General features: G+C 45.9%; 1 protein-coding gene across 2 annotated transcripts in view; it reads left to right on the forward strand.

Annotated features, from left to right (window-relative positions):
- Nucleotides 1-286: 286 nt before the first annotated feature.
- LOC131480756 (E3 ubiquitin-protein ligase TRIM31-like) overlaps nt 287-12,379 on the forward strand; it is a 166,585-nt gene continuing 154,492 nt past the window's right edge. For both annotated transcript variants that reach the window (XM_058666683.1, XM_058666693.1), the window contains exon 1: nt 287-945. In XM_058666683.1, coding sequence (XP_058522666.1) covers nt 769-945 — 177 coding nt within the window. In that variant the 5' untranslated portion in view covers nt 287-768. The remainder of the gene's footprint in view (nt 946-12,379) is intronic.

Genomic DNA, 12,379 nt, shown 5'->3' on the forward strand with positions numbered 1-12,379 from the left:
AGGAACCACATTACCTGCAATGGATCTAATTTCCTTCCTTCCTTCTCCCTACACATGTTCTCTATCTTTATGGACTTGGCTCCACCTGTCTGTGACCTTGCCAGAGATGCTTGCCAGTCCTCCCACTCCCTTCCTAGCTGCTGGGAAGTCTTCTGTGACAGGACTTTATTGCATTTGCCCTTCTGATCCAGTCACCTGCCTTGTATACAACCAGTCAAGGTTCAAGACCAATTAACCTGTCTATAATCAACAAATATACTTTCTGAGTTCTGAGTTCTGAGCCATTTGTTCTCAGGTGGTGACAAGAGAGAACTGTCCTGACTCCACTCTCCAGAATGTTCACTGGATTGAGATCCTTACTCCTTTGGATCAGTTTATTTTCCCTCTTCTTTTCCTCCCACCTTGCTCCCATGGTTGATTGGCAGACTCTTTGACTTCTACCTGCCCTCTTTCATCCTCTCTTCTGGCAACAGTGTCCAACACTGAATTCTAGTGTTCCTGCCTATAAGGTCAACCTGGATGCTCTGTCATGGCCAGCCAAAGTTTTCCCACCAACCTACAGCAGGAAGTGACCTGCCATATCTGCCTGGAGATTCTACAAGACCCTGTCACCATCTGCTGTGGGCACAGCTTCTGCCACAGTTGCATCACTCAGCTTAAGGAAGCTTTCAAGGGTTCCTTCAAATGTCCTCTCTGCAAAAGTTGCATGAATAAAGACACATTCTCACCCAACTGGCTATTAGGAATCTGGTGGAAAGAATTCAAGCTATGGATCCCTCTGGGATTTGCCTAGAAGAAGCAAAGCTGAGATGTTCAAAGCATGGAGAGAAGTTGCACTACTACTGTAAGTCAAATGGGGAACTTCTCTGTGTGATATGTCAGGATTCCAAGGAACACAGATTCCATAACACCAGCCTGATAGAAGAAGCTGCCAAGCATCATCAGGTAGGCACTGGGGCTTCCCTGTGCTGATAAGAGTTCAGCAGAGATCTGCAAGCTGTTGACTCCTTCCTGTAGGTTTGCTGTCTGTGGCACCTATAAATTACACTTATCCAGGCATATGAGCTCAAGGTTCTAGTCTGGGGAATGGCTGTCCATGCCAATCAGGGAATAATGGAGAATGGAAAAGATAGATTTTTATTTATTTATTTTTAAATACATTTTGTGTTTTATTTAAAGATTTATTCATTTTATTACAGCCAGATATACACAGAGGAGGAGAGACAGAGAGGAAGATCTTCCGTCCGATGATTCACTCCCCAAGTGAGCCGCAATGGCCAATGCACGCCAATCCGATGCCAGGAACCTGGAATCTCTTCCTGGTCTCCCACGTGGGTGCAGTATCCCAATGCATTGGGCCGTCCTCAACTGCTTTCCCAGGCCACAAGCAGGGAGCTGGATGGGAAGTGGGGTTGCCGGGATTAGAACCGGCGCCTATATGGGCTCCCGGGGCTTTCAAGGCGAGGACTTTAGCCGCTAGGCCATGCCGCCGGGCCCTACATTTTGTGTTTTAATAATGACTACATGATTGATCAGGGTGGGAAGAATCAAGGTTTAGAAAAAATTGAGTGAACACATTGTTTCCAAATTTGCTATTTCTTATTGTGCCTGGGTGAAGGGGAGAAACAAAGGGCAAAACCACTCATGACTTCCCATATGTCCCAGGAACCAGGGATGAGGAACTGCCAGCTTAAACCAACCCATAATCTCAATGTGTACATATTCCAAGGGTTCTGTCCAAGTGGTTTGGATAATTCTGAAATGCTGTCAATCTCACTAATCCAAGGATGATGTCACTCTCCCAATGTCCATTGGCTCCATTCACTTAATATTTTTTGCTCTCCTCATCTGTTTAGGATAGATGTCTAGTTAGTTCTGTTCTTCTTCTGCTACAGCACCAAATTAGCTGCCATATTCTCCTTTTACAACAGTACCTTTGTCCACTGCTCTACCGTTTTCATTAAGTAGGGAATGTTCTTGTAGGCGAACCCAAGTAGCTGGGCCAGGTGTCCCAAGCATCATCAGATTCCCCCATCCCTGAGGCTCACAAACCCAACAACCACCTAGTAGGCAGGACCCAGGGCCCAGGACAGGAGACCCAAGCCCCGCTAGATCCCCCACCCATGGGGCTCACGAACTTGACATCCACCTAGTAGGCAGACCTGGGACCCGGGCCAGGAGACCCAAACCCTGCCAGATCCCCCACCCTCAGTGTTCAGGAAACCAACATCCACTTAGAAGGTGGGCCCTAGGATCTTGGCCAAGCCACCAACACCTCACCAGTTCCCCTATCCCTGTGACTCAGGAACCCTTTCCTCACCACACAGGTGGGCCCCATGACCTGAGCCAAGCTACCTGAGCCTGTCAAATCCTCTGTTGCTTGGACTTATGTACCTAACCCCACTAGGCCCAGGTTGGCATGACTCGCCTCACCTCAGTGTCCACAGTCTAACTGATCAGCTTGGCGTAGTCTAATCTGCCCCCTGACCCAATTCCTGCTAGTGGGTGCTGCAGCCTATCCCAACCCATCCTGATTGCTGTCATGGTCCTAATGTGAACTGGCTGGTGTTGCAGTCCAATCTGGCTCCTCCTGCCCCCTGCCTTAGTTCTTAGATCTGTCACTGGTCTTATATGCTGGTCCAGACTGGTTTGTCCCCAGATCTGACCCACATGTATTCCAGTGGGTACCATAACCTGGCATGGTCTAGGCTGCTCCTTGCCTTGCTTCTTGCACTCACCTACAGGGGCTACATCTCAATGAAGAAGTTTCCCAAGCTCCTTCATCGAGTCTCCTCCCAGTGGCAGTTCTCGCACACATCAGTGGATAGTTGGTCCAGGTTGACATTGTCCACCTCCTGTCCTGACAAGAACAGTGGCTTTGCTCAATTGTTCACACCCATTCTGGTTCTTGTTCTTGGATGTTGCAGGCCAGCACTACTGGTCCGTGCCCAGACACCGCTTTCACGTAGTTCAGTGGAAGTCAAGACCTAGTCTGGCCCGTTCTATAGCCAAACTGGCTCTCATGAGTACCAGTAGTGGCTAGAGTTAAGCCCAATCTGTCACTCCACCGTCCCAGTGCACACCTGTGCTGGTGCAGTCTGTAGCCATGTACAGCCACACCTGCTGCCCTCAATCCTACTCATGGTCTCACTAGTGGAAAGACAGGTTTACAGATAAAAGCAGAGAAATGGAAAGAAAAATCTTTCATTCACAGGTTTGCACCTCAAATGTTGCACCAGCCCCAACTGTGCCAATGTGAGGCCAGTTGCCAAGAGCTTCCTCTGGGTCTCACATGCAGCTACAGGGCCCCAAGGCTTTTGTACCACCCTTTGTTGCTTTCCCAAGGGTCACAAACAGGGTAGGCATAAAGTAGTCAGGACATGAATTGGTACTCATACGAGATCCTGGCACTTGCAAGGGGAGGACAATTAGACAATTAGACAACCATGTCAGGCCCCCACAGATCCAAGTACCTATGAAACTGTGTTACATAATACAATGTAATTAATGAATTAAAAATAATAAATAAATTAAAAAAAGAAGAAAATTTATTTTTATTTGAAAGGCAGATTTATAGAGAGAAGGAGAGAAAGATCTGCCATCTGCTGGTTGAATTTCCAAATGGTTGCAATGGCTAGAGCTGAGCTGATCCTAAGCCAGGAGCCAGGAGCTTCCTCTGGGTCTCCCATATGGGTGTCTGGTCCTAAGGACATGGGTCGTCTTCCTCTGCTTTCCTGGGCCATAAGCATAGAAGTGAATCAGTAGCAGAGCAATCAGGATGTGAACCAGCATTCATATTGGGGTGTTAGCAGTTGAAGCAGGGAGGTTAGCCTATTTAGCCATTCACCAGCTCCAAGACACAGGACTTTGATTCAGAAGATGTAGACTCCACATAGGGGTCTGTAAGATGTTGTATTCTATGATATAATTTGAAATCAAGTAGCAGTCCCTCCTCCTGCCCTCACAACTGCCCCCACAGAAAGAGGAGGGGAAAAAAAGGAAAGAATTTAAGCATTTATCTCATTCACCTTCCATACCTTGACTCTGACTACCCTAAATGCAAATGCATGTAGGCATGCACCCATCTCAACTGTGTAGACAATACCAAAAATAAAATTAAAAATACGAAATTTAAAAAAAATGTGGACTCAAATCGAGACTTTGAGCTGATTGTGTGACATTTAAGGAATCCCTCAGCTTTCAAATCATACATCTTAAAAAAAAAGGCTTATTTATCTGAAAGGCAGGTATATATATATATATATATATATAGAGAGAGAGAGAGAAATGTCTTTCATCTTCACTCCATGAATTTCCAAAACAGCTAGAACTGCATCAGTCCCAAGCTGGGAGCCAGGAGCTTCTTCCTGGTTTACCACATGGGTGCAGGGACCCAAGGATTTGGGCCATCCTTCTCTAGTTTCCCAGGCCATTAGCAGCAGACCTCCAAATACCTCTGAAAATATTGCGGGGTACAAGTGAGATCACTCCAAACAAGTCAAAAGTTTATTAACAAGTCTTTATTAGCCATGCTTGGTGATTATAGAAATACCAAATAACAAGTCCATATGACAATCCAATCAGTCATAACCCCAAGAGGAACAAATGGTCATTACCCTCAAATCCAAACATTAAGCTAAAGACCTATGTCCCAGCTCCCCCAACAATATACACTATCCTAAGAGACATGTAACAAATAACCTGGACACACTTACAAAGCTGCAGACAGTCACCTTTCCCTGGCTTCTCGGCCCACAATCACTACTGCTAGGCCTCACCTCTCCTCGAACTCACAATAGTACACAAATTAGAAATACAAAGCATCTTAGCATTGCTGTCTTCATTGTCTCACCCAAGCAGTGAACAGAGGGTGAGGAATATAGACACACAGGGGTCATGCTCAGGGGATACCTGTGCTCAGAGCTACTGGACAGGCCAAGAGTTGGAGTGCCAAAAACAAGGGAACACGTGACCAAGAGAGCAAGCCCCTTCCTATAATGAGTCTTTATAGTGGCTTGTGAGGGGAGTGATTACACAACAATGCAATACTGCCCCCTCTCAGGTGATAGGTGAGAGTCACAGTGGGCAGGAGGGAACACTAGGTGATGGGGGAGTGACTTCCAAGCTGGTGATCCAGAACTAGCTGCCTATCTCACCATAATAACACCCACCTAAGCCAGAGGCAAATGTGAAAACATCCAAGTAAGATAACGCCAGAGGAGTAAATCAAACAATGATAACCCATTGCTAAAATGACAGGGTCAAATGACCACCTATTCACATTAAACCTGCATGTAAGTGACTTAAACTCATAAATGAAATGTCATAGATTATTAGAATGGATTAAAAACCCAAACCCATCTATGTGGTGCCTGCAAGAGACACATTTCACCAACAAAGATCAGCAGAAACTGTATCTCATAGATTTTGATGTTTTTGTTTTTATTTTTATTTATTCAAAACAATTTTTCTCATATTAAATTCTTCACTGACTCATAGGTCAACAGTAGCATCATTTTCTTCAAGAAGATTCATGATTTTCTTTTTTAGTTTTTTGGCAACACATTAGTCATTTAGTAATATGTTATTTAACGTCATAGCATTGTAAATTTCTATTTTTCTTTCTGTTGTTGTTTCTTTCTGCTTGTTTTATGGCTTTTCATTTAAGGGATGTATAGTAACTGTGTGATGGAGTCTATCATATACAGATATGAGGATATAATGCGTCTCTACTTCCAAAGATCAAGGATGGACTCCCAATGAAGCTGTTAAATATATCTCGGCAATAGGGTGCTGAACTCTCTGCCATTGTCCATGGCTACAATGACAGTCATGATCGTTCATGAAGAACTGCACTATTTTAATAATATAGGGGAAATCAGTGTATGTGAGGAGTGGCTTTAGGGAGGGAGTAAGGGAAATCCCAGAGGCTGTGGAACTCTATCATAAAATAATAATAATAATAATAGAAAAAAGAAAGTTGGAAAATTTATCATAGAGTGGAGCCCTAGTGGATAAGGTTCCTGGCTTGAACACACAGGGATCCCATATGGGCGCCGGTTCTAGTCCTGGCAGCCCTGCTTCCCATCCTGCTCCCTGCTTTGGCCTAGAAAAGCAGTGGAGGTTGGCTCAAAGCCTTGGGACCCTGCACCCACATGGGAGACCTGGGAGAGGCTCCTGGCTTTGGATTGGCTCAGCTCCAACTATTGTGGCTGCTTCGGGAGTGAACCATCGAATGGATGATCTTCCTCTCTATCTCTCCTCTTCTCTGAACATCTGCCTTTCCAATAAAAATAAATAAATTTAAAAAAATTAGAGTGTATCACTGAGCACAAAAGAAATGTTCTTTTTAAAAAAATAAATATATATGTGAGAAGAAGAGTGACAGTGAGAGGAGAGATAGAGAGATTTTTCATTTACTGCTTCATTTTGCAATGGCCTCAATGGCAAGGAGGTGGTGTAGGCTGAAGGCAAGAACTCTGGGCTTCATCCAGGTTTCCCATGCTGTGGCAAGAGCCCAAGTATTTTGGCTATCTTCTATTATTTTCCCCAGTGCAGTAGCAGGAACTGGATCAGAAGCAGAGCAGTCAGTAGCTGAACCAGCACTTGAATATGAGATGTTTCCATTGCAAACAATGTCTTAATGGGCTGCACCACAACACTGGCATGGGAAGTGCTTTTAAATGTGTGTTCTCAGGGCCTGCATTATGGTGCAGGGGTTAATCTGCCTCCTTCAACACTAGCATCGCATCTGAATACTGGTTTGAGGTCCAGCTGCTCTATTATAGTCCGAGTTTCTGCCTATGCACCTGGGGAAGCAGGAGAAGATGGCCCAAGTACCTGGGGACCTGCACTAATGTGGGAGATTTGGGTGGAGCTGTTGGCTGCTGGTTTCAGCCTGGCCCAGCTTAGGCTATTTGGGCATTTGGGGAGTGAATCAGCAGATAAAAGATTCTCTCTCTCTCTCTCTCTCTCTTTCTCATTCTTTCTTTCTTTCACTGTCATTCAAAAAAGAAACAAATATATTTAAAGAAAAAGTTTATTCTCCTCAAAGTTTATTATAACCTATTGTACATTGGTACTCAGTACAATCCAATACAAAAATTAAAATGAAATCGCATCGGTAAAAGGACAGTTGAGGCCATCGCTCTCTATATGTTCCTGTATCTCACCCCCAGGCCCAGGTGGAGTTTGAGAAACAACGGATCCAGACAGAATTTGAGCACCTGCAACAGGTACTAGAGGAGGAGAAGAACAGTACCTTGTCCAATATCGAAGAGCTGACTAATAATGGAGCCAAGGAGAGTGAACGCTCCAGTGCTGCCACCAATGTACAGCTCAGCTATCTTAAGGATTTCAAGGATTCATTAAAGGCCAAGCAGAGGATACCACCCATAGAGCCACTAGAGGTGAGTCCCCTAGGGGCCGAATCCGTGTGATGTGGAGCCCAGGCCATGTATCTTACCCGTGCACCAGCGCCTGTCAGAATCCACGAGTCTGCCCCAGCCACCCTGCATCATCCAGCAGAAGGAGTCCAGATGGTAACATGTTGCTTGGAATGACAGTATGAACCACATGTGTGATTTAGTGCAAACTAGAGGGTTGAGGGTTATGTCTTATTCTCCCATCCAAGTACTAACCAGGCAAGACCCTGCTTAGCTTCCGAGATCAGATGAGATTGGGCGCATTCAGGGTGGTATGGCCGTCACATGTGTGATTTAGAATATGTAAACCACATATGTAATTTAGAAATATACTGTGAGTTACTGTCCAGGATAATTTAGAAATGTAAGATGAACCACATGTGTAATTTAGAAATATATTGCAAGCCACATATGAAGAGCTTCAGCACATTAAAGGCAGGAGATTGGTACAGTTTCAATATGTCACTTGTGGCATCCACCTTCCCTGTGGGCTCCTTTGCTAAAGTAAATATCAGACAAAATTCATCTACAAAATGTCACTCTTTCTGTTCGTCAATGGTTCCTCTTGAGTCTAACCATGTTTCCACTTAGAGCAGTATCAGTGCTTCTTGGAGAAGTCCTCCTGGTGAGTGAGAACAGGAGAGAGAAAATTTTGAGGCTGTTCTCGCTCCACCAGCTCTGCCCACACCCTCTTGCCTCCTTGGCTCCTCCTTGGCCTTCCATGGCTCAGCTGAGTGCTGAGACCATGCTGTTTGTCTTTGTCTTCCAGGACATCAAATACACCTTGCACAGGTATGATTGTCATCCCACATGCATGCTGCTTCATGAGGCATTGCTAGATTTGTTCCCAACATAGCTTCAGATACCCTCAACATTCCCAGCTCACCAACAAATACACCCTGGGACTTTGCAGTCAGAGGTTTAGGTTGCAGAAAGGAAGGTCTGAGCTAAGCAAATGAGTTGGCTGTGAGAGGCCTGAGCTGTCCTCCCCATCTCTCAGTGCCTCCTGTAGGCCCCCTGCTCAGCTGGATGCCTCCTGGTCCTCTCTCTCTGCCCCACTGCTTTTCTCCTCTCCCCTTCACATTCAAGTCTCCTTGGGCAGCTTCTCACTCCAGCCCCATTTCTGTAGTGCTGGCCTCTGGACTCAACACACTGATTAGGTCTTGATGCCTACTGACACTCCCACTGCTGTGGCTCTATCCTCACAGGACTGGATCCAAAGGACCAGCCTCTCGCTTGCCTCCCCACCAAGTTCTGCCTTGTTTTTCTAGGAGTGAAGAGTTTCTGTTTCAGTTTCACACAGTATCCTCAATTCCTATGGACTTGGAGAAAAAAATCAGCAAAGTCCAGACATGACTCCATCATCAAGAACCTGAAGAAATGTGGAGGTAAGGAAGAGGCTGAGGGGGCTTCTGCTGTCCTCACTGGAGGATTCTAATCTGACAGCACCCATCACGGCACCATTCCATGGCTATGCTTCCCTCAGGCATTTCTCCAGTGCTCTGTTCCTCATGGTATTTGTCTATACACATTGCCCACACATTATTACAGCCACAAAAGGGGGCCTGGTCTTCACCCCATGTGGCTCTGTAGCCTATGTCTGAAGGGTGAAGGCAGAACATTGAGTTCAGGGGATGCCAGTGTCACAAGAGGCCACAGAACTTGCTGCACCACAATGCCTACCTCTCTTCCTAGTTTTTGATGTAACCACTGGAAAAAAAAATGTTTTTAAGACTTATTTATTGGGCCCAGCAGAATGGCTCAATGGCTAAATCCTCACCTTGTAACTGCCAGGATCCCATATGGATGCCTGCTCACGTTATGGCTACTCCTCTTCCCATACAGCTTCCTTCTTACTTATGCCCTGGGAAAGCAGTGCAGGATGACCCAAAGTCTTGGAACCTGAACCCATGTGGGAGACCTGGAATAAGTTCCTGGCCCCTTGCTTCAGAAAGAATTAGCTCAACTCCAGTCCTTGCGGCCATCTGAGGAGTGAACCAGCAAATGCAAGATATTTCCCTCTGTTTTTCCTTCTCTCCACAAATCTGATCTCCCTTCAGATATAAATAAATCTTTTAAAAAGATTTATTCATTTCTTTGAGTTTCAGAGCGAGGAAGAGATTGAAAGACAAAGAGAGATCTTCCATCAACTGTTTCACACTCTAGAGGGCCACAGTGGCCAGGGCTAGTCAGGTCTGAGTCAGGAGCCAGGAGCTTCATCTTGTTTTTCCATGTGGTTTGCAGAGGTCCCGGCAATTGGGCCATCTTCTGCTGCTTTTCAAGCCTTTTTTTTTTCTATTCATTTATTCATTAATTACATTGTATTACATGACACAATTTCATAGGTGCTGGGATTCTCCCCCCTTCACCCCAAACCCTTACCCCATGGTGAGTTTCTTCACCTTGATGCATAACCACAGCTCAAGTTCCGTTGAGATTCCCTAATTAAAAGCTCACACCATACAGAGTCCAGCATCCCACTTGTCCAGTTCAAGTTCAACGGCCTCTTAGGGAGGCCCTCTCAGGTTTGAAGGCAGAGCCAGCAGAGCATCACCTCGATCAATTAGAAGCTCCAACATATCATCAGCAACAATCCAGGTACGATGAGACTGGTGCAGAGTCCACTGATTGACATAGTCCATCTTAGAGTTTCCCCTTGTCCAGTTTTTCGCTGCAAACATATAGCTGAGGTGGTTGATTGATCTACTCCATCTTCTATCTTTTCTTGGTTAATGTTTTGATTCCTCCATCTTGTTCAGGGGAATCCCCAAAGAAACTTTGAGGTGTTCCCAGTCCAGGCTCCTACATGCACTACTAGTAAACACAGTGCCTGCCACAGTCCATCACTCCAATCAGCTGGTGGCTGTAACCCCTGGGTTGGTTCTATTCTGAGCCCCGACCTCCACTGGAACCAATGAGTATTGCAGCTCTCCCCGGCTCTGCCCATCACACACTAGTCCCTCACCTAAACCAGTGGGAGGAGTGCTGGTTGGGTGCTGCATTCCCTATTGGCACAGGCCATTTCACCTTGGCATTTGGTGTTTTGTACTGTTTTTATCGCAACCAAACCTGGCCAGGCCCCCACACAGTTCCAGCGCTCGGATTTGCCAGTGGCTGACGTGAACTGACTCAGCCTGGTCTGCCCCCAACCCGAGCCAAATGTATGCCAGTGGGTCACTTTCCAAAGCCTTTTCTGGGTTGTTTACCTCCATGCTTCCTGCATTTATTTCTAAGGTCAGTGTCCTGTCAGAGGTACTGTTCAGATTCCTCCATCAGACCCCTTCCTGGTGTCAGGCTTTACGCATACCAGCAGGTCCTTTGGCCAGCACCGCTCTTCAATCCATTCTGGTTCCTGCTGTTGAGAGTTTCAGCCCAGCCATGGCTCGTCCATACCCACATTTGGTTCATATATGGCTCAGTTGGGGTTGAAACCTAGCCGAGTCCGTCCCACATCTACCCTGGTCCTCCAGAGCACCAAACTGTGTTGCGGTCTAACCCGGCATGGTGCGTCAAGTCCGAATCCATGTTTGTGCCAAGGGATTACAACTGTGACCCGACCAGAACGCAGCCCCCTTCCAGTTTCTGCGCCCCTTAGTGGTAACCTCCACCCAGCCAAGGCTGGTTTATCAATGCATCAGTAGAAGTGAGTGTCCAATAGAGTGGCACCCACATGGAATTTTGACATTATGGGTGTCAGTATTATCTATAATGCCACAATACTGGGCCTACCGCTGCAAGAGTTAAAATTACATGTGGCATGTGTAAATGTTTATAGAAATATGTATGTGAAAAAAAACTGCCCATGACCTTCAATATTTGTTGCACCAAAATAAATTAATTGTAAAAAAAAAAGTTGCTTAAAAAGCACAGAATAGAGAGAGGGATAGAGAGGGAAAGAGAGAGAGAGATCATCTTACTCCACTTAATTCACTTCTTACATGCCTGCTACAGTATCCTTGGCCTGGAAAAAGCCAGAAGTCAAGAACTCAATCTGAGTCTCCATTTTGCACCATTACCTGGGTTTCCCAGTGTGTGCCTGAGCAGGAAGCTGGAACTGGAAACAGAGCTGGGCATCAAGTGTCCTAAGCAGCATGTTAAACACTGCACCTGAACTCACCAAAACGTGACTTTCGGTTCCATTTTTCAATTCCATCTTTCCATGACTTAGTAAAAAGATTTACTTACTTTCACCCTTTTTAAAGGCAGAATTACAAAGAAAGAAAGAGAACCAGAGACAGAACTTCCATTCACTGATTAAGTCACCAAAGGGCCACAACAGATGGAGTTGTGCTGATCTGAAGTCAGAAGCTTCTTTCTAGGTCTCCCATGTAGGTGCAGGGGCTCAAGTCCTTGGCCTATCTTTTGCTACTTTTCCGTGCCATAAGCAGGAAGATGGATTTGAAGCAGAGCAGCTGGTACTTGAGCTTTTGCCCATATGGGGGCACTTGCACTGCAGGCAATTAGCCTATATGCCACCATGCCAGTCCCCATGAATTTTTAATACCCCCCCTAAATGAGGTCTCATCATATGTCTACTGGACAGTTCTACGCAGTGTGGCCATTTTAGGGAAGGAGGGCAGAACAGTTGGGAGTCTCACATCCACTGAAAACGTGATAGAAAACTCCAGCTCACTGCTCCCAGGGTTTTCATATTAGGGCCTTGTGGTGCAACCCCGGGTTCCTTGCTCAATTTCCACAGCCTCTCATGCTTTCTGTTTTCTACCTCCAGAGCAGTTCCAGCCTGAAAGAAGAAACACCGAGGCAAAATCCTGCAAGACATGAGTGCAACCTTCAGGCAAAGCATTAAGTGGGGTGAGGGGCTGCTTCCTGCCTCTGGGAGAGAGTGAGACCCCCAAAAGGGAAGGTAGATGAATTCTCCCACGAAGAAAATCAGAGCCAGGGAAGACAAGAATTGGTTCTAAATGTGCTGAACCCAGGGCCTTCTCTGATGTCTT

Source organism: Ochotona princeps, chromosome 1 (assembly GCF_030435755.1).
Source record: "Ochotona princeps isolate mOchPri1 chromosome 1, mOchPri1.hap1, whole genome shotgun sequence".
In the NCBI taxonomy this organism is placed as follows: Eukaryota; Metazoa; Chordata; class Mammalia; order Lagomorpha; family Ochotonidae; genus Ochotona; species Ochotona princeps.